The 25,285-nt window shown below is 46.8% G+C and overlaps 1 protein-coding gene across 2 annotated transcripts; it reads right to left on the bottom strand.

The window, feature by feature from the left end:
• Positions 1 to 2,897: 2,897 nt before the first annotated feature.
• OSTM1 (osteoclastogenesis associated transmembrane protein 1) lies at positions 2,898 to 12,085 on the bottom strand. Of its 2 annotated transcripts, XM_021553787.2 has the most exons (7): positions 11,756 to 12,085; positions 8,935 to 9,049; positions 7,951 to 8,048; positions 6,807 to 6,971; positions 5,862 to 6,027; positions 5,462 to 5,555; positions 2,898 to 4,685 (listed from the first exon to the last, which is right to left on the bottom strand). In XM_021553787.2, the coding sequence occupies exons 1-6, from the start codon at positions 12,083 to 12,085 to the stop codon at positions 5,500 to 5,502; spliced, it is 930 nt and encodes a 309-aa protein (XP_021409462.1). In that variant the 3' UTR covers positions 2,898 to 4,685; positions 5,462 to 5,499. The 2 variants fall into 2 exon arrangements, with proteins under 2 accessions (XP_021409462.1, XP_077638405.1); XM_077782279.1 differs by having other exon boundaries at positions 2,898 to 5,555.
• Positions 12,086 to 25,285: the final 13,200 nt, after the last annotated feature.

Below are 25,285 nucleotides of genomic sequence, written 5' to 3'. Positions count from 1 at the left end.
TGCCAGTGGCCGTTCTCTCTGTCTTAACCTAGATCAGTTTGACATAAGCCATTTATTTCATAGTTAACCCCAGAAAAATCCTGAAGGGAGTATAAATTTGTGCATTAATCCTGCTCACTGGTTTGATTCCACTTAGTTTGGGATGAAGGTGTCACGTTGCAACCCTCTAACCCATACTTACCTTTTCAAATGCTTTAACCAAACCATTTGGGAAGCCTTCTGTGACTCTCACACAAACTCCTTGTTGCAAAGGAAAGTCACACCACTGTAAGTGCTGAGCATTACAATGAAATATAAAGCAACACTAAAGTTGCTCCGTGCTTAATGCGGCGGTTTAAGCAGCTAATCTGGTTTTGGTTGAATGGCATGTTCATTACAGCAAATAAATCAGTAACGTGTGGGATTATTGAAGAGGAAAGACACATTAAACCAGTTTAGGGCATCATATTGATTTTCCAATTTTTTTTTTAGTTGTCCGATTTAGCTTGGCGTTTTTCAACAGTCAGTTCTAATAAATGCTTGTATAGCACAGATTAAGCAGGTGGGAACACTGCCCAGAAAGAGTATTATGAATAACTTAATGCACTGGCTTAATTGCAGCAATCCATGATACTTACTGTGCTGGCACCAGAGGAGAATTTTCAGTATTAAAAGTTAAAAATTCAACTGAGCTACTAGCGAGTATCTTTCTTTTAATAATTATTTGGAAAAAGAAATCCATTATTTTCACCTCAGATGGGAGCAGAGGAAGATTAGAGCTGATGTAACTATTTAACTTATTTCTGCCACAACTAATTAAGATATTGTTAAAAAAATAATTACCATTTACTTGACACAACTTTGCCTCTCTGACACAGCAAAACATTGTAGTGTCCCTGCTGTTTTTGTGCTCACTCAACCCTATTCTGCTCAATCCCCTTTGCAAACAGGATGCACAGAAGTGAAAAAGCCCAAACCTAGCTCATATTTCAAGCAACAGGCTCCCTTCAAAGCTATACACTAGGGTACCCCCATATTCCTTGCCCACAGCACCAGTTTCCTGACACTGTCCTTGCCACAGTTCAGAGCAGATGCAGGAGGAAACCAGTTTGGAGCAGCACCAACTTTCCAGCAGAGCAAAGCATTGGAGCTGCTGCCATCCCAGGAGAAGCCGCTGGTCTGACAGCTCCCTAAGCCCACACCCAGTCCTGGGTACTGACCATGCCAGGTCAGCAGAGATGCTGGTAACCTCTTCCAAGTGCAGGTGTTTGATACAGGCATTACATAACTGTGATTGTGGTCATTGATCACATCACCTGTTTTCTTCCTTTCCATGTTATTTTTGTCATAGATTAGATTAGGATCTCCAAGACAGAACCTGCACTTCATCTCTCAGCACAACACAAGGTACCCTGGCTGCCTCCAGCAAGTAGCAACAGGCACCCATCACAACGCTGGGAGAAGTAACACTCCAGAGAAGTTGCAGAATTTACTGGCTTCGCTCTTCCAGTGTAACTTTTCACTTTGGCAAAGATACAGAATGCACATCCTGCACAAACTTAACAAAGGTTAGGCTAAAAATGCTTACATCAGTCCCAAAGGGAAAATTCACAATGAAATATGAAGAAAAAATAAGTTACCCATACATTCTGATTAGAGTACAGTGATTTTGCTAATCACACAGCTTATCATTCCAGAGGAACTCTATATTCATGGCATGAAAACCAAGGTAAAAATTAGCAGAAACACAAGATTTGACAGTGCTTGATTAACTGGGCAGAATGCACCAGAAACAAAACATTAGGAAACTAAAGCCATTTTGTGATTATTTAATGAAGATGTACAAAGAAGCCATTACACAAAAAAAAAAAAAAAAATCTATGTTTAGTTTTTTTAAAAAAAGTTCTTTGTTTAGTGCTAAACAGGAGTCCTCACTCAGCTGAAAACAGAATAAGGAGCTTTAAGGAACCTTTGAACTAGGATTATTTCAATATCACCACACCCAGAAGAAAGCAGTTGCATTTAACTCAGAAGCAAGTCTCTGTTGTCATCCTACTACTCACTCCCAGTTCTGACCATGCAGGCCCCCCACCACAGACCAGTGCAGGGCTCAAGCTCAGCTGCACTGCACACAGCAGTCCCCAGCCTTGCTTCCACCAAGAGGCCAGAGCATCCCCCTTCCAGCTCAGCTGCCATCAAGGTCTCATTCATACCCTCTTTTCTCAGCATCTTCCAACTACCTGTGCACTTCAGCAGCCTCCCCTGTGTGTGCTTACAGACCCCCATGTCTGAACCTCTGCTCCACCCATCAATTAAATCCTCTATTCTTCCCATTTGCCCTTCTTTCATGCAGATTCCCTTTCAAGTTTCTCTTCTGACCATACAAGCAGCTAGAACCACACAGACATTGCAATTCCCCCCACCTTCCTGGACGTCCCTTGCAAGGGACAAGACTTAAATGTGCCTTTGCAAATTGCAGCACTAGAGCAGCGGGCTCCTGCCATCAGGTGAGCCACCCCACCCTCTCCATGGTGAGGCACTGCGCTGCTGCTGTTAAACCTTGCAGCCCAGCAGCGATCCAGCATCGTGCCTGCAGAAGCTCTAAGGGGCTGGTGCAGGCAGCCAAAAGCCTCCCCACAAAGACAGCAAGTTATCCCCACCAGCCTTACTTCTGTACAGTTGCAGCTAACACAAGCCTTTCCATAGACTTCAGGAGGCTTTGACAGGGCTGAAATTCCACCCTCTCAGCAGCTGCTGTTCTGTAATTCAGCACAGCACTGCTTTGAAAAAAAACCTTTCTGATGCTGCTGTCCTGCAAACAGCATAATGAAGAATAATAAGCAGGTGCTTCTGAACACAAGCCCAGAAAAGGAGGAGTATAAAACTACTATTAATGAAGCAATTAAGTAACCACACTATTCACTGTTTAGTGACAATCTTTATTAGAGCTGACTTTGCACATTCAGGGGTTTCCTAGTAAGTATAAATATGAATCAAAGTGCTGCCCCCCGCCCCCACAGTAAGAAATCTTTAATTCTACTGAAAAAACCCAACCAGCATTTCAAAGTTTATGCTTTTTAATACATATAATACGAAAAAGGCAAAAAATAAAGATGAAAGACTAGCAGCAAAAAAAAAATTCTATTTCTTTTTCAACAGTCTTTGCTTCCACATTTCTCTAGCAAATAGAGTATAAAGATAATCCAATCAATTTATATATTAAATATCCTACCAAAAATATAACACTGTGTAAAGAAAGTTCACAATAGGAAGTTGGGGTGGGGAGGAGAAAAAGGAGAAAATAGTAGATTTAACATTAAAAATCTCAAGTGTAAACTTTGCTGCTGCTTTAAAATCAAAACCAACAAAAGTCACATGAGTATTTCCGTTTGGCTTAGAAGCCAGGAAAATAAGAAAAGCTGATTTTTTTTAAAGTGCTTAACCACCATATCCAAAAGTAATGACTTTCAGACCTATTTAACATGAATGTGCTCAAAAAGCCACCGCTTACAGTATAAAAGCTGTCATTCTGAAATGCTGCACATACAAACTGGCTTTATCTGCACGAATGAAAGATTCCTTTGAACAGCTCTCAATCATATGATGTCCCAAATCAATGTAATGCTATTAGAGCAGGCAGCTGAATAAGTACCAGAATGTTGAAGTTTAAGAATAATAGATATAAAAAATACTTTTTTTTCTTAAAAGGCAGCATGCCCCTCCCAGCGGAATGAAGGTACTGTTACACAAGAGAAACACATTTTTCTATCATTGTTGTTAACTACCTAAAACAAAGTGATTCCTGATCTAGTAATTCACATGTTACACAGATACTGCTTTCTGATAAAACACAAAAAGGCAATCAGGCAGCTGGGACCAGTTGCTAACACAGTATTTTACTAATTATTAAATATATTGTTTAATAAACTTGTTAAGCTTGACTTCAAAACCAACAGCATGTCCTAACAGAACAAAAATAACAAATAAAATTATTAATAAAACAAATTACTTGAAGAGCTTTAGGACTGTTTTTGTTACACTGTTATATATTTATTTGAGCCTTAGTGCAAAGGAAAAATTCAACATTATAGGCTCCAAACCAAATCAAATACAACTATTTCATGGGGTATTTTTACACAGACACAGATCCAAGAGAAATTTAATTTTTTTTTAGCTGTAATAACCATTCTTTTTTATCTCCAGGTTAGAAAATACATTGAAAAATTGGAGCAAAGGCTCTGGCATTCATTAACCTCAGGTACAGTTATAAATAATTTAAACACTACCACTCTCCCAAATCAGAAATACAATAAACAAACTGAACTGCCACTATTGTTGCAGCCATCAAATTGTGCCCATAATTTGGTGCTGAGAGCAGCATCACCCATACCTGCAGTTATTGCACAAATTTCTCCATCAGCTTTGGAGTTCTCAAAGTCTGAATTTGTTTACATCCATCCATTTCACAGGAATAACATTTTAAAACTATTTCTTGAAAGTCACCAATTCCTAACAGTATATTCTTGTTCTTCAGAATGGTTTTTAAGTCAGAGAACCCGCCAGTTCACTTACTGCTAAAACAGATACCTAGAAAACACAACTTTTACCCCACAAAGTTCCTGTAAACACCTCTGTATTAAGCCACAGCAAGCTCTAGACCAGTAAATTCAGCATCTCCAGTGACTTGACTTTACCTCACTTCTCCTCTACAAAAACAAACAAAACATCAAAAATGTTAGAATTAAAAAGGAAAGGAAATGGCAAAATAAAAGGAGTGAAACTTTGTTACACAAGCAGGTATGTAAAATTAGCTTCTGAAAATGTAAGATTTGAAAAGCAACAATTTTAGCGGTTAAAGTGTGCAAAAGACTAAACATGCCACCAGTTTTAGAGAAAACAGAATACTGTAGCCATCAACGATTACTACTCAAGTCCAGCACTGGCAGTTGTGCTGCTTTTGTTGCCATTTTAGACACTATATATTACCACTCTCTCTGCATAATTCATGCCTCTTTTTTAACAGTTGCCAGCAGCATGACTTTTCAGTGGTATAGGAAAGATGGGAACTTTTTTAAAGGGTTCCTTCCATCCCTAGTCTGAGTATTACGTGGAACTAAAAATAATGTTTTAAGCAGAAACATAAAACATTATTTGAAATTTTGTCTATCAAAATCCCCTCAAAAATAAACAAATATAGGAAAATACCATACAAGGAAAGTGTAGCTATTCTACTGATGTGAAGTACAAAAGCTTAGGAACAGAAAAACACAGCTTCAGCCCAAGACTGAAAAAAAAAACCCCACATATTTTTCAAAACCAGAGTCCATACAGTGTCACACAGCCCTGCCTTGTCATGTTTGTTAATCTCCTCGCTTAGAAGTCAGACAGCATTTTGTTTAACTTGTGTTGCTCTGTATCATTACACTAAACCATAATTAACTCCTCTTTTGTGCCGGCCTCATTCCAACACAATTGTACCCACTGTATACCAGCAGCAGCTCTCAGGATTTGTTTTGCAGCTCAGCTGTATTTTTCTTGGATGTTCACAAGATTGGCATTTGACTGGATGCGCTTGGCTAGAAAGGGAAAAATTACATGAAAATTAAACACAAAGAATTCCACAAAACTAGTCTCTCCACTCCCTCTATTTATCCGACACAGACTTGCAAACAGCTTTCTGTTCACGTCCAGAAACTTTAATGAAAAGATATGGCTGAAGCTCTTTACTACCCTTCTTCAGGGGACAGCAGCAGACTAATAGTTGCTATTAGCGCCGTCAGCACAGCTGCAGGCAGATCTGGCTGGGCCTCCTCTCCCACAAGAGCCAAGCAAATCCCTGGCACCTCCCAATCCAACAGTGAAATGCCAACACCACCACTTACGCAAAATGAGTATCCGTTTCTTCTGCTTTGAGTGAAGGAAGCTACTAAGATAAAAAACAATAGGTAGGAAGAGGATAAAGGATGAAACTGCAATCACTGGGACTGTATCACTGCAGGGAAGAGAACAGTTGAAAGTCCTGCTCCAAAGCTTCCGAGTGATGTTCATCTAAAAGGAAAAGAGAAGCAAACCATGAAAGCAAGCACATGCATTTTGTCTGTGCAGCATGGCATGGCAAACACTCAGGCCTCAAGACATGCAAGTCTTCAAGTATCATCTCAGAAAATTGCACTTGAACAGATCTCCCCCCAAAAGCAAGCAAATAGCTGGAAATGTTGAAACAAACTATTTAGATAGAGCCAAGATTTCATCAAAACTTTTATAAGCTTCAAAAACATAACTGTACTCAGATACAAGTAGACACTGCTGCATGCCTGTTTCCCAGAGAGCTCACAGTTAATCTGTGGGGACAGGGCTAATCCAATATTTTTGATGAGCACTCCTTCAGCCCAGTCAATTCAACCCCACAATATACCAAAGCTTTTTCCAAACATATGTCATCAATGCTGAGGATCCCTACAAACAGCTACTGTAATAAGGAATCAATTAACATACCAGCTAGAACAATAGCACTAAAGCCTCACATTAAAAGCCAGAAGATTAAGAGATTTATTTTTTTTTTTTAATCCATCTCCTTCACAGTAAAAAGAAATGAAAGTGCAGCTATTCAAACTGGGATGGGCTCAGGAGATCAGGAGCTTCAGTCACACTCCTGCAGCACTCCCCAAGGACCTCGCAGGACAGCCCCACCAAACACCTCCCACCATGGGACACCAGCCTGCCAAAGGCACTGCTGCCCCTACTGCTTCCTGCACAAAGGAAAAAGCAATCCTAGTATGAAAAGTACAAATGGCTTGGATTAATAAAGTGTATTAACAAACACTTACTGCATCTTCCACGTCAATACACAAGTGTGCAGAGTGTGCAGATTCACCACCTTGCCTGTTCATCCTCTGCAAGTGGTTATACAGATCATTCAATTTTGTGTAGGTTTCGTTGCAGTTTTTGCACACTTCTGTGTAGTTATTTGGTGACAGATCAATGCCTTGCCCCTAGGGTTATAAAACTCCAAATGAATGACAGTTTAAGGCATTACACAAAAAATTGGTTTGATTTGCTACTGCTGACACTGACAGGGACATGCTGTGCCATACCAAGCAATCCTTTCCATCTGTGGCCTTCACCACTCCATGAATGCAATACAGGACACTTGAAAACAAAACTACAATCTCTGAAGATATTTCAGCCCAATAATGGCTGTACCAGCTACCCACTGACCACTGGGCTAAGTTCTAGTTCAATCACTTGAGGTTTTCAATAGGCCAGTCCACACTGTTCCTGACCAAGGCCTATAAAGGCACATTTCCTACAAAGCATTAATAAAGAAGCAGACCATATCCTCAAAGATTATCCCATGCCCATTGAAGTAAACTCATTTCACTACTGAATGATCCTGAAATCTGGCCAGCTTCTGACTGAAGTAGAATATGCAGTTTCTTAGGCTATATATGGCATTTTCTCTGAAGACAATTACCATATTTATTTTACTAAGGAAGTTATATTGTCTTTGCAATATGGCCAACCTTTAACCACGAGAAATTTTAACAGTCAAAAGAAATGCTACAAGAATTAAAGGTGTCTGGTACTTCTGAGCTAGTCCATATTATCAAAAGGATACTTAAAGACTGAATTTCTACATAAAAAAGACAACAATTCTACAAAGCAAGTGCACGCAGCCATGCTGGTTTTTACTATGTAATTATCAACTATTGTGAATTCAGAAATTTTGATGTGAAGTAGCATTGCAATTACAGACAAAATGAAGTCAAGGTGAGTATCAATTAGAATTAATTTCAGGCACTCAGTCTGTAAACAACTGCATTTTACCGATCATGGATTTATCTGCCTACAATTCACAAACTCAGCAGCAGTTTATTTGCCTAGTCTGCATCTGTAGTTTATTCAGCATAAATAAAATCTTGGTATCAGTTAGAGGATTTAGTGCTTCTCCTAAATACAGAGCATAAATACCTGAAGGTTATGTTCAAAACATGTCAGAGATTTATTGAATAAATCCAGGAATTCTTCAGTAGAATTTGATAATCCCTCACTGTTATTCTTTAAACAATCTGTATAAAAGAAAGAAAAACATTGGGATATTTTCATTTCTAACATTTCTGCAGCCAGCAAGCCCCAGACACTCTACTCCTGCAAAAAGAGCTCTCAACCAGAAAGGATAGGTCTAGTCAACACTGCAGTTTCCTTATCTGCCTGCCACTGATAACTCAGACCTGCTGACCTAATGGTTCATCGAGAACACATTTCAGAATTAATTGGCCTTGATTAAGTGAAAGATGAAGACTATCATCAAGAGCTTTCTGAAGAGGGGGACTGAATTATCTTTGGATTTCAAGATAAAACAAGACATTACTGTTATTTCCCAGCCCAGAAATCCAGCTTTGCCCAGCAACAGTAACAGCCATTTTGTGGAAGCAGAAGCGCCATCAGCAGAGATGAAATGGTGAGCACCCAGGAAACAGCTAGACCATGAACACAACAGTAGAAATCACAGTGTAATTATTGTTCTTTAAGAAAATAGCTGAGCTTTTTACCAGCTTTGACAGAAGCTCTGGGGCTTTCCTTCTAGTCATGGGCTCAACCCTATGTTACTGCTTCCATCCATGCTAGCCTACTTCAGATGCTCTAATCAGCCAGACCTTTAAAAACAACATTATTTGAGGAATTTAGGAGTTCAGCAACAGCACCATGAAAGCAAGCCAACATCCTAGGAAATCCTTCTGAAAGTAGTAAGCATCATCGGTAGTTTTCTGACAGACTACTGCCCTCAGATTTTGGCCCTTACAAGAGAAAACACTTTCGGAGTGACTGTAGTTCACGACTTGTGTCTTACCTACTGGCTGTATTCAAACAAACATACACAATTCTGATCTGTGCACATTTTAGGGGCTACAGTAGCATCACAGTAGCATGAGAGCTACAGAATGAGTCACATACTTGCGCAGTTGGCTGCCTCCCAGGTTTCATTGAAGAACTCTGAAAGGGTCACAACTATCTGCAGCCTGTCTGAGGTCAAGATGCTTTTGGCACAATTGTGGCTCTCAGAGGAATTCTAGAAATAAAAGCAAAGAAGAAAGGACACAAACAAGCGTTAAAAATACAAAGGGGAATTTCTGAAATGTATTTTACACAAGCACATCTAAAACAACACATCACATTGATATTTCTGGAAAAGGCAGAGCAGAAGTGACGGAACAAAAATTTTTTGATTCTCCAATTCATACTGTGAGCAACACATCTTACTGCACACAATCCCTGCAGGTCTACCAGGGCTGCATGCGAGTCAGTAAAAAATACACAGGAAAAAAAAAGAAACAAGCACACAGACAAGACCTCCTCTGCCAGGTGGTTCACATTCATCCATTCCTGGGCTGCAGCCCCAGGAGCCAGCTCAAGGCATGTGCAGTCAGAGAAGGGGTCAGGGTTGTTCTCATTAGACAAAAGGAATAGTTGAGGCAGCTGAACCAGCAGACTGGCCTCAAACAAACCAAACCCAAACAGAAACAGCCTCCAAAGCTGCTGCACCAGCAGCAAACTTCTCCCAGTGCAGCAACACCAGGAACAGAGTCCTCTGTGGAGCAGTGCCTGTGCTCACGCACCCAAACATATGTGCAGGGCAAGCTCTCACCCTCCCCAGACACAGGCACCAAGCTCAATCTGTCTTAGTGACCACCCCCACCCTCAAAGCAGGCTCTGCCCAACTTTTACCACAACTTATTCTCTGGACCAAGCTCAAAAACACACAGTGAGTGTAAAAGCAGCTGCAGAACAAACAGGAAGTATTCTGATCAGAATTCAGATACAGAACCGTGACCACCAGTCAGCTGACTCCTGTGCTCTAGCTCCTGGTGTCTGGCTGCTAAATTGACTTAAGCGCTTCTCAAAATTGCCAAGGCTGCCAAAAGCCTCTTTGATAAGTGATGTGGGACACAGAAAAAAATCTCTTTCATGAGAAATTTGTTCGTTACAGTGCTTTACAAGAGATCCAGTTTTTGCCTCTCTTTGTTAAAATGGGAAGGGGAGGTTAAATAAGAACTTTCTCCTGGAGGCTCAGTTGCAGAAGTCAAATATTGCCACATCTGGTAACTCCCACACTTGCCTGCTTTCATTTCTACTAAGTTACAGATATGCAAGAATGTTGTTTATGCAGGAAACTCTGGTTGCTTCACAAAGGCTGTGAATCTTCCTCACCACCTGGGCTCATGAGTAGGAAAAAGCACTTTTACCAAAACTGAATCACACAGACCCAAATAATTCCTTAAATAAAGTTTGCCTAATTGATTCTTTAATTAGCCTGATGAGGAGGATTTATATTTCAGAGATGTCCAAAACTCAAACCAGCCTGCTCCTGTCACACTGCACTCTTAACTACTGTTAAGATGGAAACATCAGATACCTGATTAATTGTAACCAGGGAGTGAGGTTGCAAGAGGCCACCTCCTTTATTCACCTAGTTAGTTAATCCACACATAGAAGGAAAGCCAACAGAAGTGCCTTCCAGACCACGTAGTGAACAAGTCCTCCCAGGCTGCTAGTACTCAAGCACAGCAGCTGCAATGAGCTCATACATATTCTAAGTACCACAATACATCTGGCTACTTAATCCTAGCCAAAATATCATGGTAAATGTACCCAAGAGAATTACACATTACATTTCTCACTTTCACACTACCTAGTCACTGGTGTGAAATAGTTTCCATAAAAGAAACAAACAGACCACAAGTTTGCAAACTAAATCAAGAGACCACCGGCTATATATTTGCCCTGGAGAGGACAATTACCAGGGGAAATGCATGCATTCTTCCTATACAAGCACTGGTGTAGTGAGGAGAAATAGGAAAACAATCCAAAACACTACCCAAAAGCAACACTGATACTTCTCTAATGACAGTAACCTGTGCAGTGAAATGGTTCACAGGCCACTGTGGCACCTTTATTGCCTAGGCTTAAAAAGCAACAGATTTTTCTCATCAATGGCAATTCTAAATCTTGGGATTCAGAAATCCCAAGGCTGAAAGCACAATCCAAGGTACATTCACCATATAAACTTACTCTGTCTGTTCTCTTACCAGGGCACCCACTTTTAGCCATCATCAAAGAACAAAGGTCCTTTTGTCTGATTCACTAATGTCATCGTCACATTATCCCCGGAACTAACTTTTACAAATGGATCAGCTCGATGGAGGATGTAAACAGAAGACCCAGCACCAGCAGTAGAGTCGCTGACCCCTGCCAGTGCTCAGGCTTTCTACACACTCTCCCATCAGCTTTGGAGCCGAGAACACTGTGACACGGCTCCTCAAAGGATGGTGTGCCTCACTCGCCACAGCTTCACAGGCCATCCATTTTCCGGGAAGTGCCAGGCAGCTAAGCTCTAGCAGCGCTCCCCGTTAGTGCCCATACAACCTGTGAGCCGGAGCACTGCTTTAGCCATTGCTACATCAGCAAGAACAACTCAAGTTTTTCCACTCGCACCGCTTTCTCTGCAGGTGGAGCCACTCGCCCCAGCCACGCCAGAGCGGGCGGCACGGACCGTGCCACAGCGGAGCAGAAGGAGGCGGCCGAATCTGGCAGCGGCGCTCCCCAAACACGCCCAGCCTCTGCCAAACTGCCCTGCGCACCGCAGCGAGCCTTCCAGCCCGCCTTCCCGAGGATCCCTCGGCACCTGCCGTGCCCACAGGCCTGCCAGCCTCCCGGAAAGGGGCCAGGCCCCCAGCCCGCCCCGGCAGCCACGCACCCCCCCGGCCCACGGACGCACCCCGACGGCGCGGGCGATGCTGCCGTACTGTGCGAGCAGGCGGCGGTAGTGGCCGTGGCAGCCCTGGCACAGCCGCACCGGGCGGGCGCGCCGGCCCAGGCAGCCCGTCAGCGCCGCGCTGCCCTCCGCGAAGGCGCCCAGGAGGCTGCGGCACTCGGGCTCCAGCTCGGGCAGGTCGCCGGGCAGCCCCGCGCTCCACAGCTCCTCCGCCAGCTCCTGCGCCAGCTCCAGCGGCGGGGTCTGGCGCGGCCCCGCGGCGGCGGCGAGGCCGAGCAGGGCGAGCGCCAGCGCCGGCAGCAGCGCCCGGCACGCAGACCGCGGCGGCGCCATGGCGGCCGCGCCGAGGAACCGGAAGCGCCGCGCCGGGAAAGAGCCGGCCCGCGCCCCGGGGCGCCGCCGCTGATTGGCTGCTGAGAGGCGGGGGCGGGGCCAGGGGCGGGGCCGGGCGGGAGCGCGTCCCGGACCCATCCCGGGCCCATCCCGGACCCATCCCGGGCCCATCCCGGGACACGGCGCCGAGGTGTCCCCAGGGCCCGGAGTGTGTGCGAGCTGTGCTTGTGCCCGCGGGATGCACCTGCCTCGGACGCATCCTGCTCCGAGGGGAACGCGATTTCATCCAGGTCATACTCTCTTCACCCGAGAAGGGATTTTAAGAGTATCTGTCGTGTGGGAAGTGATTTAAAATATACTCAAATACAGCAGAAATTTAAGGGTAAAAAAAATCCCCCAAACAGAGAAAGAAATTATGACGGAGAAATAAACTGCAACTTTGTGCAAACAAATTATTTCCCACGTTTTATCTGAAGCTGGACACCTTGGCTGTTATCTGGCTCCAAACTTCCCGTGGCAGACTCTGAATAAAACCGCAGCCACCAAAGGAAAACTCCTCTGGGAGCGGGAGGAGTGAGTAGATCTGTGGGTAGCCCCTCGCGGGGTTGAAGTGCCAGGCTATCGGATAACTCTGTCTGGCAGGACCTTGACCCCGTGCCCCTTCCTTCGAACTCAAGCTCTTTCCAGCCGCTTCCACGGGCTTCTCACCGAGTCTGGTGTTTGTAGCCCTTTGGTAAGGCACACATCAGAGAGATGGAGAGCCCGCGATTCCCATAGCATGGTGCCTTCGGGAATAACAGAGCCAAGCAGGAATGGCCCCTGCTTGGGGCTGGTTTTTTGCAGTCGATTAAGAGGCAGCGGTGGTGGCACACGGTGCTGTGACAGATTTGGAGCTGCTGGGAGCCCAGGAGTGTTTGAAGTGGCTTCCAGAGCAACCAGTTGTAGCCAGCTCCACCAGCATCGTGTCACCTGGCCCACTTGATGCCGGCTTGCGCCAGTCATGCATAAATGTCACACATGGAAATACCCAAGACAGATTTGTGAAAACACAGAAGTAAAGGTGGTGATACAGATGCTATCAACAGGCAAGGAGCACACAACAGAGAGTTGTCCTCTGAGTGTCCTGGATGCCTCAGCTCTGAAGAGCTGGCTTTTAAAGTAGTGAATGAAACAAATGAAAACCACGTCATGAGTATGACACAGACAAATGTGTCAGTGTGGTCAAAAATGTACCACGCTGTCTGTACTTGCAGATGACCAGGGCAAGGGCCTTGGTTTGGGTGCCAGACCTTTCCTGAGCCTTGCTGCCCAGGCTCAAGGCAAGTCCCGCCGACGTTTTCTCCAGGGCCAGGCAGTACCTTCCCGCACAGCGCCTGCTGCTTTGGGGACCGCATCTAGCAGGTGGAAGCCTGAGGCTGCTTAGCCGGACGCGTGTGCCCAGGTGGCCCTGGCAACAGAAGATTGTCACCCTTTCGTGGTGCGGAGGTGCAGCCAAAGCACCGAAAAACCCTGGGGCGGCGGCGCTGCCTGCACCAAGCCGGCACCCGCAGCCCGGAGACGGGAACAGGGGCTGCTTGCCGCCCCTAAGCCACCCTCGGGCCAGCCGGAGTCCAGACAGCCCCGTTTGCCCGAGCCGGGAGCGTCCCCGCAGAGAGGGGTGTCCCCGCAGATAGGGGTGTCCCCGCAGAGGGGTGTCCCCGCAGAGAGGGGTGTCCCCCCAGAGAGGGGTGTCCCCGCAGAGGGGTGTCCCCCCAGAGAGGGGTGTCCCCGCAGAGGGGTGTCCCCGCAGAGAGGGGTGTCCTCGCAGAGGGATGTCCCCGCAGAGAGGGGTGTCCCCGCAGAGGGGTGTCCCCACAGAGGGGTGTCCCCGCAGAGAGGGGTGTCCCCGCAGAGGGATGTCCCCGCAGATAGGGGTGTCCCCGAAGAGGGATGTCCCCGCAGAGGGATGTCCCCGCAGATAGGGGTGTCCCCGCAGAGGGATGTCCCCGCAGAGAGGGGTGTCCCCGCAGAGGGGTGTCCCCGCAGAGAGGGGTGTCCCCGCAGATAGGGGTGTCCCCGCAGAGGGGTGTCCCCACAGAGAGGGGTGCCTGCCCGGGGCAGGGCGGGGGCGGCTCGGCCGGGCGGTCCGCATCCCCCGGGAGAGGGCAGCAGCACTCCCGCGCATCGCCCCACCGAGGGGCCGCGGGGCTGCAAAGGGACCTCGGCCTGTCCCACACCGCCCCGACAGCAGCTGCACCCCGGGGGAGCGGTGCAAACACGCCCCAGGCCAGCTCTCGGCATCCTCACCGGGGCTGTCGCCGGCGTGGGTCTGCGGGCACCGGGAGGGACCGGCTGGCGGGGGCAGAGCTGCGCCTTCATCGCGCGGGTCGAGAGAGATGCGCTTTCCCACGTCTAAGGGACTTCCATATTCTCCTGTGAGATAATGCGTTCTTCCTGCGTGTGAAAACTAGACTGGGAGAGGGGAAAAAATGAGAAAGAAAAAATTTTAAAAAGAAAAAGGGAAGGGGGAAGAATAAAGGAAAAAAAAGGTTCGAGAGCTTCAGATGAGATCTCTGAGGTGTAACCAGTTGCTGCAGATCAGTAAGGAAGATGTTTGGTCACTAAGTGCTTCTCCTTTTTATCAAAAATAAACGTGACACTACAAAGCAAAAAGTTTAAAAGTCACTAATTTTTCAGCTGTGGTTCAGAACTGGGCTTGAAGAAGGCGTAGTTCTCTGGTAATAGATAAATTTAGTTACCAAGCAGAAACAGGCATTTACACCGAGAACTCGGTTGTCAAGCTCGTTCAGTTAATTTTGTTGTAGACTTGGTGCCATTACCTTTATGCTCGACCTTATCAAAAGGGTTATACTCACAAGCAGGATTCAGCCTTGGCCAGCAAATCTCAGAAATATTGAAGAATATCAAAAATCTTGTGTGGGTATACCAAATTATTTTTGAAAACACATTCAAGTGTTTCAATACCTGCCCTGACTACAGGCAAGAGCATTATTCTGCAGAAGGAAAAAAAACTTACCTTTAAAATGCAGAAATTGAACACAGAAAATGAGTATTGATTTCCTATGCCATCTTGCTGGATCTGAGGAGATGGCAGTGTGAGCCAGGCAAAATGAACAGTTTGAAGGTGTGAACCTATTTTCCCCCTCTGATTATCAGTCTCCCTGTTTCTGTCAGTAGTCTTTCTCCTGAGTTATGCCACTGTGAGCTGGAAAAACAAACTATTTTTTCAAGTTTTCTTGTTATCTTTGAAGGATGATGACTTGGATAAAACCTTTACACCAGAGGGCTGGAAAAAGAGGAGCAGACCACAAATGTCAAGGCAGTGCCAGAAAATTAAGTGATGACTAAGAGTGAAAGGAGTCAGGGTTGACTGTAAGGCTGGGTGCTTGGGGAGTGCAATGGCCTCTATAAGGGAGACTGAGGCAGGCAGCAGCTCAGAGGGCAGGAAAAAAGGAGAAAAAGGGCTCTGCCTCCTAGGCCAAAACTGCTGCACAGGAGACAGATTACCCATTATCTGAAACAAGGGCTGGAGGTGAGAAGATTGTCCATAGAGAGGTGTTTCTGGCATTGCAGAAATGAAAATGTCTTTTAATCTCGACTAATTTCACTGCAAAGATTACAAAAAATTACAAAGATCAACGTGAAAACAGGACCAGTGTATTACATCTATTCCCTGCCCTGTAGGGAATACATGTAATAGATGCTTTTCCTCCTGCTCTCCATCACAGTCATGCACCTCCCTCCTAATTCATGGAGCCATTGTCGGCTCCTTCATGTCCTGGTTGTGGCTGATGCCAAAGCCTAACTGTGGGTCACCTGATTAAATTACTGTTTTCCAGATTCTACAGAGAATCAGAAAGCAGTTCAGGAAACAGTAGCACATATGTGATTAATAAAGGGCACATACACATGTTCATCACACCCTTGACATTGAACTTGTGAGGAAATAAATATGTTAAATGTACTGTCAGCCTGTTGAGGCATTTTTTGGTTAGCTGCAAGTCAAAATCACCTTGGCAATACTGTAGAATTGGTCTGAGACAATTCCTATTTTCAAAAGATTGTATAGCTTTTTTTAAAATAGATTGACAAAGACTTTTCTAGCTGCACTATTTCTGACCAGCCTGAGCCACTGTGCTTGCTCGAACTGTCCATTTGGAGCATTATTTTTCTATGTGGATAGCAAATAATATGGAAACCTCGTCCCTCATGGCAAGAAGATAAAGTCACACCTGCACTAAACCATGAAGAATGAGCAAAAGGACTCAAAAGTCAGGAAGACAAAAATCAGTTGAATCACAGTAATTTCAGTCCTTGATTCAGAAACTCCCAAAATCTATCCATGTCTTTGCAAATCAAATGCCAATTCCTGCCTGGAGGTTTTAGAACCAATAGTGTTGCATCAGCCACTTGGAAGTCAGGGAACATCAGACTCTGGAAAAGTGAAGACACACTCAGGAACATCATTCTCCGGGTAAGGACAAGAAACTATCACAACTATAACTTCTTCAGAGTTATACTTACAGAAAATGTGTATCAGTGCCTCACACAGAATGCATTTTTAGGAATGTTCTGCAAATTGGTTTAGTCTCTGAATTGCCAAATGAAACAAGGAAACATTCCTAGCACCACAGTTTTTCAAAGAGCTGTGGCTAGGTCTATGGAGCCAGATCAACTGCAGTGTGTTTTTCTGTGGAAAATTGTGAAACAGGATCTTAGCTCACCTCAGCCGAAACACCACATTCTCATTTTAGAGAATCACTAATCTCCTCCATGTCAGAGTATGGATTAAGATTATATGCTACCTAGTTCTCCCTCCTTTTTGCTAGCTGTTCACTTCAGGAGAGACTGGACCCACTCTTGACATCCTCAATGGATCAACAGTTATTTTTCTGACTGTCACCGTCCACAGAGGCTTGCCCAAGACCCATTTTCCATATCCACCAGCACCTGAAGTTTCTTCTTGTAGCCTCTAGTGGATACACCTCTAGTGGATTCCACCTTCAGCTGGAACTAGCTGGGTGGAGGAGCCCTGGACATTCTTTTGTCCCTGGGGCTGGGGTATCAGAAGGTGCTGAAGTGGTCTGTGGTGGTAAGCCAGAAAGCCAGCAGTAGTTTTCCCATTTCCAAACAAATATAGAGAGAACACCGAGACAGGTCATTCATGAGCTACCCCCTCTTGCCTGTTTAGCACCAGCACACTTCTGAAGAGAGAAAGCTACCCCACCTCTTTGTATGAAGGTTTTTTGGTTTTTTTTTCCAGTAGGCATATAACAACATAATAGCTTCAGAAAGCATATGTAATGCCCTATGATATTTGCTTAGACCTTAAATGTTTGCATATAATCCTATCTATGAATCCAAAGCACAGATAAATGTAATTTCCATGCACCTGTCAGAGTTTTTACTGTGGAAAAGGAAAAAAATAGGTGCATTGTATTTTTAGAATAATGGCTAGAAAAACAATAATTGTCAATGGCAATCATGCCAGCTTTTAAAGATACAGCTAGAACTAAGTTGATGGTATTTTTTTGTTCGGATTTTTTTTTCCAGGATTCTGCACTTGAGCAACTGAATGATACCACATTTAAGGTCCTGTGTGGCATTGCCATTTTCTTACTCATATGCATCTAATTAAGTCTTAATTGTGCAGTTCGTTATGAAATGAAAGAGGTGTTAGACTGGATATTTTTCATGTCAGTAAAACAGGATGATACCAATGAAATAGCTAATGTATAGAAAAATAAAGTATGAAAAAAGACTTCTAAAGACAATGTTTAAAACCCAGCAGAAAGATTAGAAGCAGCATCATAGCAAAATTACCACAAATAACTTCTTGATCAACACACATAATATGAAAGCTATATTCTTTTCATAGCTCACTGCAGGGTGGATGACTGTCCATGGTCAGAAGTACCCAGTGAGGTAAGTTTTGCTCTTAGTTACCCTGGGGTCAGTGTGGTATCATACCACTCTCTTCTCCAGCAGACTGTTTCCTGCTTCTTGTATATCTCCACTGAATTCCATCAAGTTCTCAAAGCACAAGCCTAAAACATTTCTCTTAAGGGAAAGTGGCTGGGCTTTGACAGACTTTGGATCTGCTTGTCAAGTTTCACTCCTTGTGTTTCAGCCCTTCTGGGATGAGCCAGTGGTGGACACCCTCCAGAAGCAGGAGTCCTTCCCTCCTGTACTTATGTGGCCAGGATTGAAGCAGTGCTGCAGGAGCTGACATGAACATCTGAACTAATCAGCTAAGGGAGAAAGAATACTTTTACAAGTGTCTCCATATGTATTTGTCCTGGTGAGTTTTCTGCTTTACATCTCTTCTTTGAGTTGTACCTCAGCACTTCCTATTACACATGGTAGTAGAAAACGATCTATTCACTAATATAATTTCCTAGAAAATATTTCCCTCTCTTCTCTGAGTAAAGGATTACAGTAAGATGAGCATTAACAGAAGATAGTATAAACGTGGTAGTAGTAGAAAACGATCTATTCACTAATATAATTTCCTAGAAAATATTTCCCTCTCTTCTCTGAGTAAAGGATTACAGTAAGATGAGCATTAACAGAAGATAGTATAAACGTGGTAGTAGTAGAAAACGATCTATTCACTAATATAATTTCCTAGAAAATATTTCCCTCTCTTCTCTGAGTAAAGGATTACAGTAAGATGAGCATTAACAGAAGATAGTATAAACGTGGTAGGTTATTTCAGTAATGTATTGAATGCAAGCATTTATTATCCTACAGAGTTCCAATCTTACCTGAAGTACTCCCCATCTATGTTAATTCTGAGAAAGGGAAAAAAAGAAGAATATTCAGCACAGTTTTAGTTTATTGTAACAACAAGGTGGCTTCTGGCAGAGGGTTGGCAGAGACACCTGAGGAGGCAAAGTTCACTCTGTCTGCATCCCACTGGACCTCTGCCAGCTACAGCCACACTGCTGTGAGATGTGAGGAACTAAGGAAGAGCCAAGCACTGTTCCCACCTGGGGTGTGTCACCAGCATTGGTCCATTGTGGTTTCCATAAAGAGTCAAATTTTCTTATTTTATGACTTTTCAAGTCTGTTCAACAAAGTTCACCGGGGTTGTATGCCTGTGAGAAAAGGAGTGTGCTTTGGTCAAGAAGCTGTAAACATAATGCTGAGTACCAGATGCATAGCAGGCACCAACAGGCACTTTCAAAATGCTACAGGCAGCTGAAGACTGGATGAAATTTTGTAAACAGTTGCCTTCACACCTTGCAGTGTTCATCACCATGTTTCTGTTCCAGCTTGCTGCTGTGACCTGAAAGTAATTTCCCTTCTTCCAAGGATTCACACAGAATTCATATTAAATAATTTTTTTTTTTTAAACAACAAATACTGTCACAGTTGTAAATATCACATGTAGTAAATGCAACTTAAGTGTTGGGAAGATATTTATGGATGTTTTATTTGTAATAGTGTCTTTTCAAACTTATTTTGTCCATTTAGAGTGTTTTTTATTTTAATAAATGGTCATTCCACCCCCTCCCCCCAAAAAACACCTAAACAACTAACCAGCAACAATAACAGATATAAAACTCACTACCCATTTCCAGTCTTAAAACTGATCTAATACTGTGTACTCAACCTTTTTCTGCGAGGAGGGACTGTGCAAACCTCGCTGCAGGGACAGTGCAGGCAGGCTGGCCAGGACCGTGAAATCTCTGGATGGCAGAATTCAGCTCCAGTCCATATTCAAGGGGATATTTACACTGGTTCCTTCCAGGAACAAGGGACCCCAAGTAAATTTTCAAGAAGGGAAGTTTCAGTGGCAGAGGAGAGGTTAGGCTGTGAGAATCTATAAAATAATAGGATTTGGCTTTCTTGCCTTTCTATACTGTATTAATTGAAGTGTTTGAAAGAGAGGAGTTAATTACTCAACATGAACCTGTCAATTCTTCAGCAGATTGGCCAAGCCTTTCTGAGCAGCATGGGTTTGTGGATGTCTGGGACTGTCTTACGTGAACCGATGTCTCACCGTCTTCCAGCTATTCAGTCTTCATACCTTTGTCCACAAATGACTTTAAGAAAATAAGGAACGAGTTATCCCGGGAATTTCCCACGGAATTTTCACCATGTTCACTCGCAGTGAAAGCGGGAACACACACACACACACACACACCCACACACACACACACACACCCACACCGGAGAGTCCCCAGCACCGACTGGGGCCAGCCCCCGCGCTGTGAGAGCTCCGTCCAGCAGCCGGGCACCCGCGGCAGGAGCTCTCCCTGCCCGGCTCCTTGTGCCGAGGTGCTGGGCCCGTGGAGATCCCGCCCGTGGGACTCTCCCCCCGCAGCCCTCCCGCGCACTGGAGGGCAGCGTGGGGCAGGCGGTGGTGGGGAGGATACATGAGTGTCCAGACGGGTGGACAGATGGATGGACAGACTTCAGGTGCACCTTTCCACTTGTTCACGGCTCTGTCTCGGCGAGGACAGTGCTGGGGCAAACCCCGGAGCTCACTCCCACGCAGATCTCTGGAGAGCAGCTGTGATTTTTTTTTTTTTTTTCTTTCCTCCTTCGGATCGCAGAAACACGGAGACCAGATTTGGGGCTTTTTTCCCAAGCCAGGTGTTCCCTTACTCACAACTCCTGAAGTGGCCATAGGGCAGGCTTACACAACTCAGCAGAGGAAAGGACAAGAGCCGGTGAAACCGAGCACACACCCCTACACGGGACCCCTCCACAGCCTCACGCACACGGGAGCCGGGCACACTGCCCCTGTCACAGGTGAGGTGGGCGCCGAGGGGAGTGGGGCTGAGCGGCAGCAGCGACCTGTTGACACCAGCGACCGGACAGACAACACTCCCGGGGCCGGGGGCGGCCTCCCACTCACCCCAAAACCTCCCAGCCTTTTCTCCTGGGCAGGATAGGGCTGCGGGTAGCCGCTGGGGAAAGCTCGCTCGGTGCTGCGTCGAGGATCCCGGGATATGCCCCGGCTGTCCTGCGCCCCTTGGGTAGGGGGCTTGAGGGGGACGGGGGTCGGAGAGTCCGATACAAGCCGTCTTTATTTGACATGGGGAAGGGGTTGTCTTGGGGAGCGGCCGTGGCTGCAGCCCCGGTGGTGGCTTTGGGAGCGATGCCGCCCTCCCGCCCCGTTCTCCCGGGCCTCCTGGCCCTGCCGCCCCCAGCCCCCCGGCCCGCCCCGCCGCCGCCGCTGGGGTCGCCTCCCCTGCCCGGGGCCGCTTTGGGACTCGGCTTTTTGTTATTTTCACGGAGAAGATATTAATTAAAAGAAATACATGATTAAAAAGTAATGAGTTGAATAAAAATTATCTCCGCTCATTTTCTGATTATGTTAATTGTTAAAAACCCTTCAATCACGCTGTTGCAGTCAATGGGTTTTAATGTGAAATTAGTGGGCTCTTGATAACTTACAGTCCAGAATAATCCTAGAGGTTTAGTCATCATTCCTAATAACGAGATGTTACTGAGAACGGAGATTTTTACATGATTTTGCCACATTCAGCCCTTCCCCCATGGAAGGGTCTGTCTTTGTGGCACACAACTTCAATTTTCATGCCTACGACTACTTTGTTAGTCTTCCCCTGTGTACTGCTCCATTATACGCCAATTACATATTTTATGTGCCTGTGTGTCGTCTGAATATTTAGAAAAAAAACACCATGTGTCCGATATAAGAAAAAAAAATGTCCCTTGGGTATCTCTCATTTTATTTATCCGTCCAACCCATCTTGGATATTGCAACTCTTCCTTCGCTCTGATTAATTGTCTCCCTAAGAGATAAGAACAGGTTTATACTGAAAATATTCGAAGTAATTAAACTCCTCAGGGGGGAAAGTATTTTCTGCAGGCGTTGGTATTCTACAGGCTTAAAGACTACGGGTTGAAATAAATATGGAGAATTTCTCCCGTGGGTGATCGCAGAGACGGGGATTTGTTAACTTCAGCCCCGGGGTTAGGAAATGCCGTGAAGTCCGCCACTCAGAGAGGGACGAAATGACGGCCCCCAGACCACTCATTAGAGCCAACGTGTTTCTGCCCTAAAAATTTATTTAAGAGGGGTTTCATTTTCATGCAGGAAACTAAATGTATCCTTTTCTGTTCGACAGCCTTGAAAACTGCCACCTAAAACCCTCTCCTCGCAGGCACCTAATAATTTCGCTAAAATCTCGGGCACTGACAGCAAACTGACTCCTCGTTGGAAGGAAAGAAGGAAGGAAGGGAAGGAGCGGGTCGGAACAGAGGAGCGGCTGCGGAGCAGCGATCCGTGCTGCCAGCCCGGGATGTGCCCGAATTCCTTCGCAGGGGCTGTACCCGCCGCGGGCGGGGAGCGGGCTCTGGGAGCCCTGGGAACCCACGGGCAGCCGCCGGGCCCGATCAGTGCCACTCCATGAGATTCAAAAAAGGGAGGGGGAAGAAAGAAAGCGGGAGGGGGGGGGGGGGGGCAGGAAAGACGGGGAGGAAAAGGCAGCAACAAAATTGGCTCTCTCTGTGCCTCTGTGTGTGGGTGCGCGCATACCCACGTATTCCTTCCCCCTGAGACAAAGTGCCGGTGCCGTGCATCCCTCTGTCACTGCAAGGACATCTAATTATTGCTGACGGATAAGAAAAGACGTTTTCGGGCGGACCGAGCGGGCTGGCGAGGGGGCGACGGAGTGCGGGTCGTATTCCCGGCCAGCCCTGCACTGATCAGGCTGTGGAAAAGTCTCCGCCGCGGCGACTTGGGCTAACGCTGCTTTAATGTTGATCCCCTATTACCGCCAGCGAGGAGCGGGTGTTTGCTGACCTTGCGGAGAGGAAGGGGTTAGGGCACACTGTCTCTGGTTCCTTTGGAGGGGGGGAGGCCGGCCAGGATCGGGCTCTTCGTGTCCTCCCTCCGCGGGAAGCCGCGGGCCAGGGCCACGTCCCCGTCTCCCACCCGTGCCTGCCCTCTCCCCGCCCCCGCCCTGAGGCAACTCCTGAGGGCGTCGGGCCTCGGGGAGGAGGGGGAAGTTTATGTCCTGCTTTGTTGTGAAGGGGAGAGCTTGGGGGATTGTGGTTTTGTTTGTTGTTGTTTTGGTTTGGGTGGTGGGTTTTTTTGAGTGGTTTTAATTTTTTTTTTTTTTTTTTTTTTTTTTTTTTTTTTTTACTCGAGCTTCTGGTAAAAAAAGAGCTATTTGTTTACAAAGCCCCACTGCCCCCATCTGAGCCCACCCGGCGGGGCTCCATCAAGGAGCGGGGGGGATCCCTCCGTGCAGGGCCCCTTCGCCGGTTCATTTCCCTATTTGCATCCGCAGTTAGCTGAAGATCATTTTAATAAATAACAATGAAAGAGGAGCGCATCTAGAGGGCTTGTCGGCAACATTCAAAAGCCAATAGAGTTTATAATTTTACTCTATCATTTCTTATTGATTAGAGTAATCAAGATAAAAAGCTAGCCGGGCTCCGAGAAGTTCAGCGGCATATCATTAAAGATAAGAGTCAGTTAATTCTGGCGCAGGGGTAATGGTGCCGGCGATGAAGAGTTCATTTGCATGAGATGCTGAGCCCCGTAACAAGAGGACAAAAATCACTAATTAGGACTGCAGAGTGTCTCGAGTTCTTCAAGCACCCTTTAGAGATGAGGGATGATGCAAAGCGACCGCACTTTTATGTAAATTCGGGCTAGGACACCGCGACCGGGGTGCTGCTCCCCGGCAGGGATTGCCGAGCGGGGACGGGTCGGGTCCCCGGGGCCGCTCCGGGCTCCAGCGGGCGCGGCCGCCGCAGCACCGAGCCTACCGGGTGCTCGCAGCCCCGAGCAGCCCGGGCAACTCGGAGGAAACACGGCCGCAGCGAGTGGAGGGTTTGCACTGAAATATGCGAGGTGGGGAACAGGACAAGAAGGAAAAAAAAAATAAATAAACCAAAACCAAACCTTTTGCTGAAAGGTTTATTCGTTGGTTGAAAAAAAAAAAAAAACCAAACAAAAAAAAAAAAAAACAGAGTGAAAAAAATAAGCCTCACACCAATGAAAAATAAGAAGTCTGCGCTAAGGTACCCGTGAACCTGCGGGGTGCTAAAAACTAGGGAGACAGCTTCGCGGCAAGATGCGAGCAGAGCCCTCATCTCTGCGGGAAACGGGGAGCGCCCGCCGCCCCCCACCTTCCGAGAGGCGAGCTTGGGGTCAGCCACTCCTTCCTGCTGCCCGCGGGCTCCCGGAGCACGAGTGGGGCCATCGCCCCCTCCTTTCACCAGAGCTGATCTCTTCCCCTTGTCCCCCCTCTTGTCTCGCTCCCTCTCTGATCGCACAGACAGCCCAAACCCGAGCAAAGCCCCTCAGCTTCTGGCAGCCCTCCGGGGAGGAAGAACACCACAGCCGTGGGGCTTTGGGGAAGCTCCCCGCAAAAGCCGGGGGGCCAGCAGCAGGCTGGTTGCTATCGAGTTGTTTACTTGCCCGAAAGGTATCAGCCGCGGGAGGCTTGGCAGCTGGCTGTCAGCGCTAACTTTGCCCCTCGCTTGGCCGGGGAGTAAAGGATTCACGGCCTTCTTTGGGCTAATTGTAGGTGTCAGCGTGGAAAGCGGCAATGTTTGCCGCCTCTCAAAAGTCTCACTGTGTCTCTCAGCCCCCAGCAGCTCCCGGCCGGCCCCGCCCTGCGCGCAGGACCAGGTGTCGCGGCTGCACAGCCCTCACAGCCCCCTCCCGCTCCCCCGTGTTCACACCTTTCTCTCTCCACACGTGTCCCTCCTCACCCGCCCCCGCGGCGCACACACCTCCCGCGATCCACGACCTCGCATCCCGGGGAGGACACCCCTCTCCCCCTCCGTTCCGCGCAAACTTGAGAGCCAGCGCTCACACCCGCGCGTCGCCGTCTCCAATGCACGGATTCCTCGCATTCCCAAAATCCCTTCTCGCACACGTGCACCTCCCGGCACCCCAGCACACTCATATGCACATGCCCCCACCTTCCCTGCGAGCTCACCTGCTCACACGCTCTCAGACAGACAGACAGACAGGCACCCCCGCTTCACAAACCTCCCCCCGCCCCCGACACCCCCTGTCCCCTCGCACAGCCCCTGAGGCCCGGGGCCGCTGCGGAGGAGGGTGGCCGCGCTCCTCCCGCCTCGCCTCCCCGGTCCCCGGCTCTTTGGACTTTTGTCTGGCTATGTGGCTGAAGGCTCCTTTCCCCTTGTTCTTCCCATAGAGAATAAAGTCAGTCTGTATTTAATGGTTATGGCGGATGT

The sequence above is a fragment of the Lonchura striata genome, chromosome 3 (genome assembly GCF_046129695.1).
Source record: "Lonchura striata isolate bLonStr1 chromosome 3, bLonStr1.mat, whole genome shotgun sequence".
In the NCBI taxonomy this organism is placed as follows: Eukaryota; Metazoa; Chordata; class Aves; order Passeriformes; family Estrildidae; genus Lonchura; species Lonchura striata.
The sequence above is the reverse complement of the archived record's forward strand: the minus strand, read 5'-3'. Positions and strand labels throughout refer to the sequence as shown.

Excerpts from the sequence above, each read along its gene's own strand:
- OSTM1 (XM_077782279.1), bottom strand. The coding sequence starts at position 12,085 with ATGGCGCCGCCGCGGTCTGCGTGCCGGGCGCTGCTGCCGGCGCTGGCG. Across the intron at positions 9,050-11,755 it reads GCATCGCCCGCGCCGTCGGG|AATTCCTCTGAGAGCCACAA; the intron begins GTGCGTCCGTGG and ends TTTTATTTCTAG. Across the intron at positions 5,556-5,861 it reads GAAACGGATACTCATTTTGC|CCAAGCGCATCCAGTCAAAT; the intron begins GTAAGTGGTGGT and ends TTCCCTTTCTAG.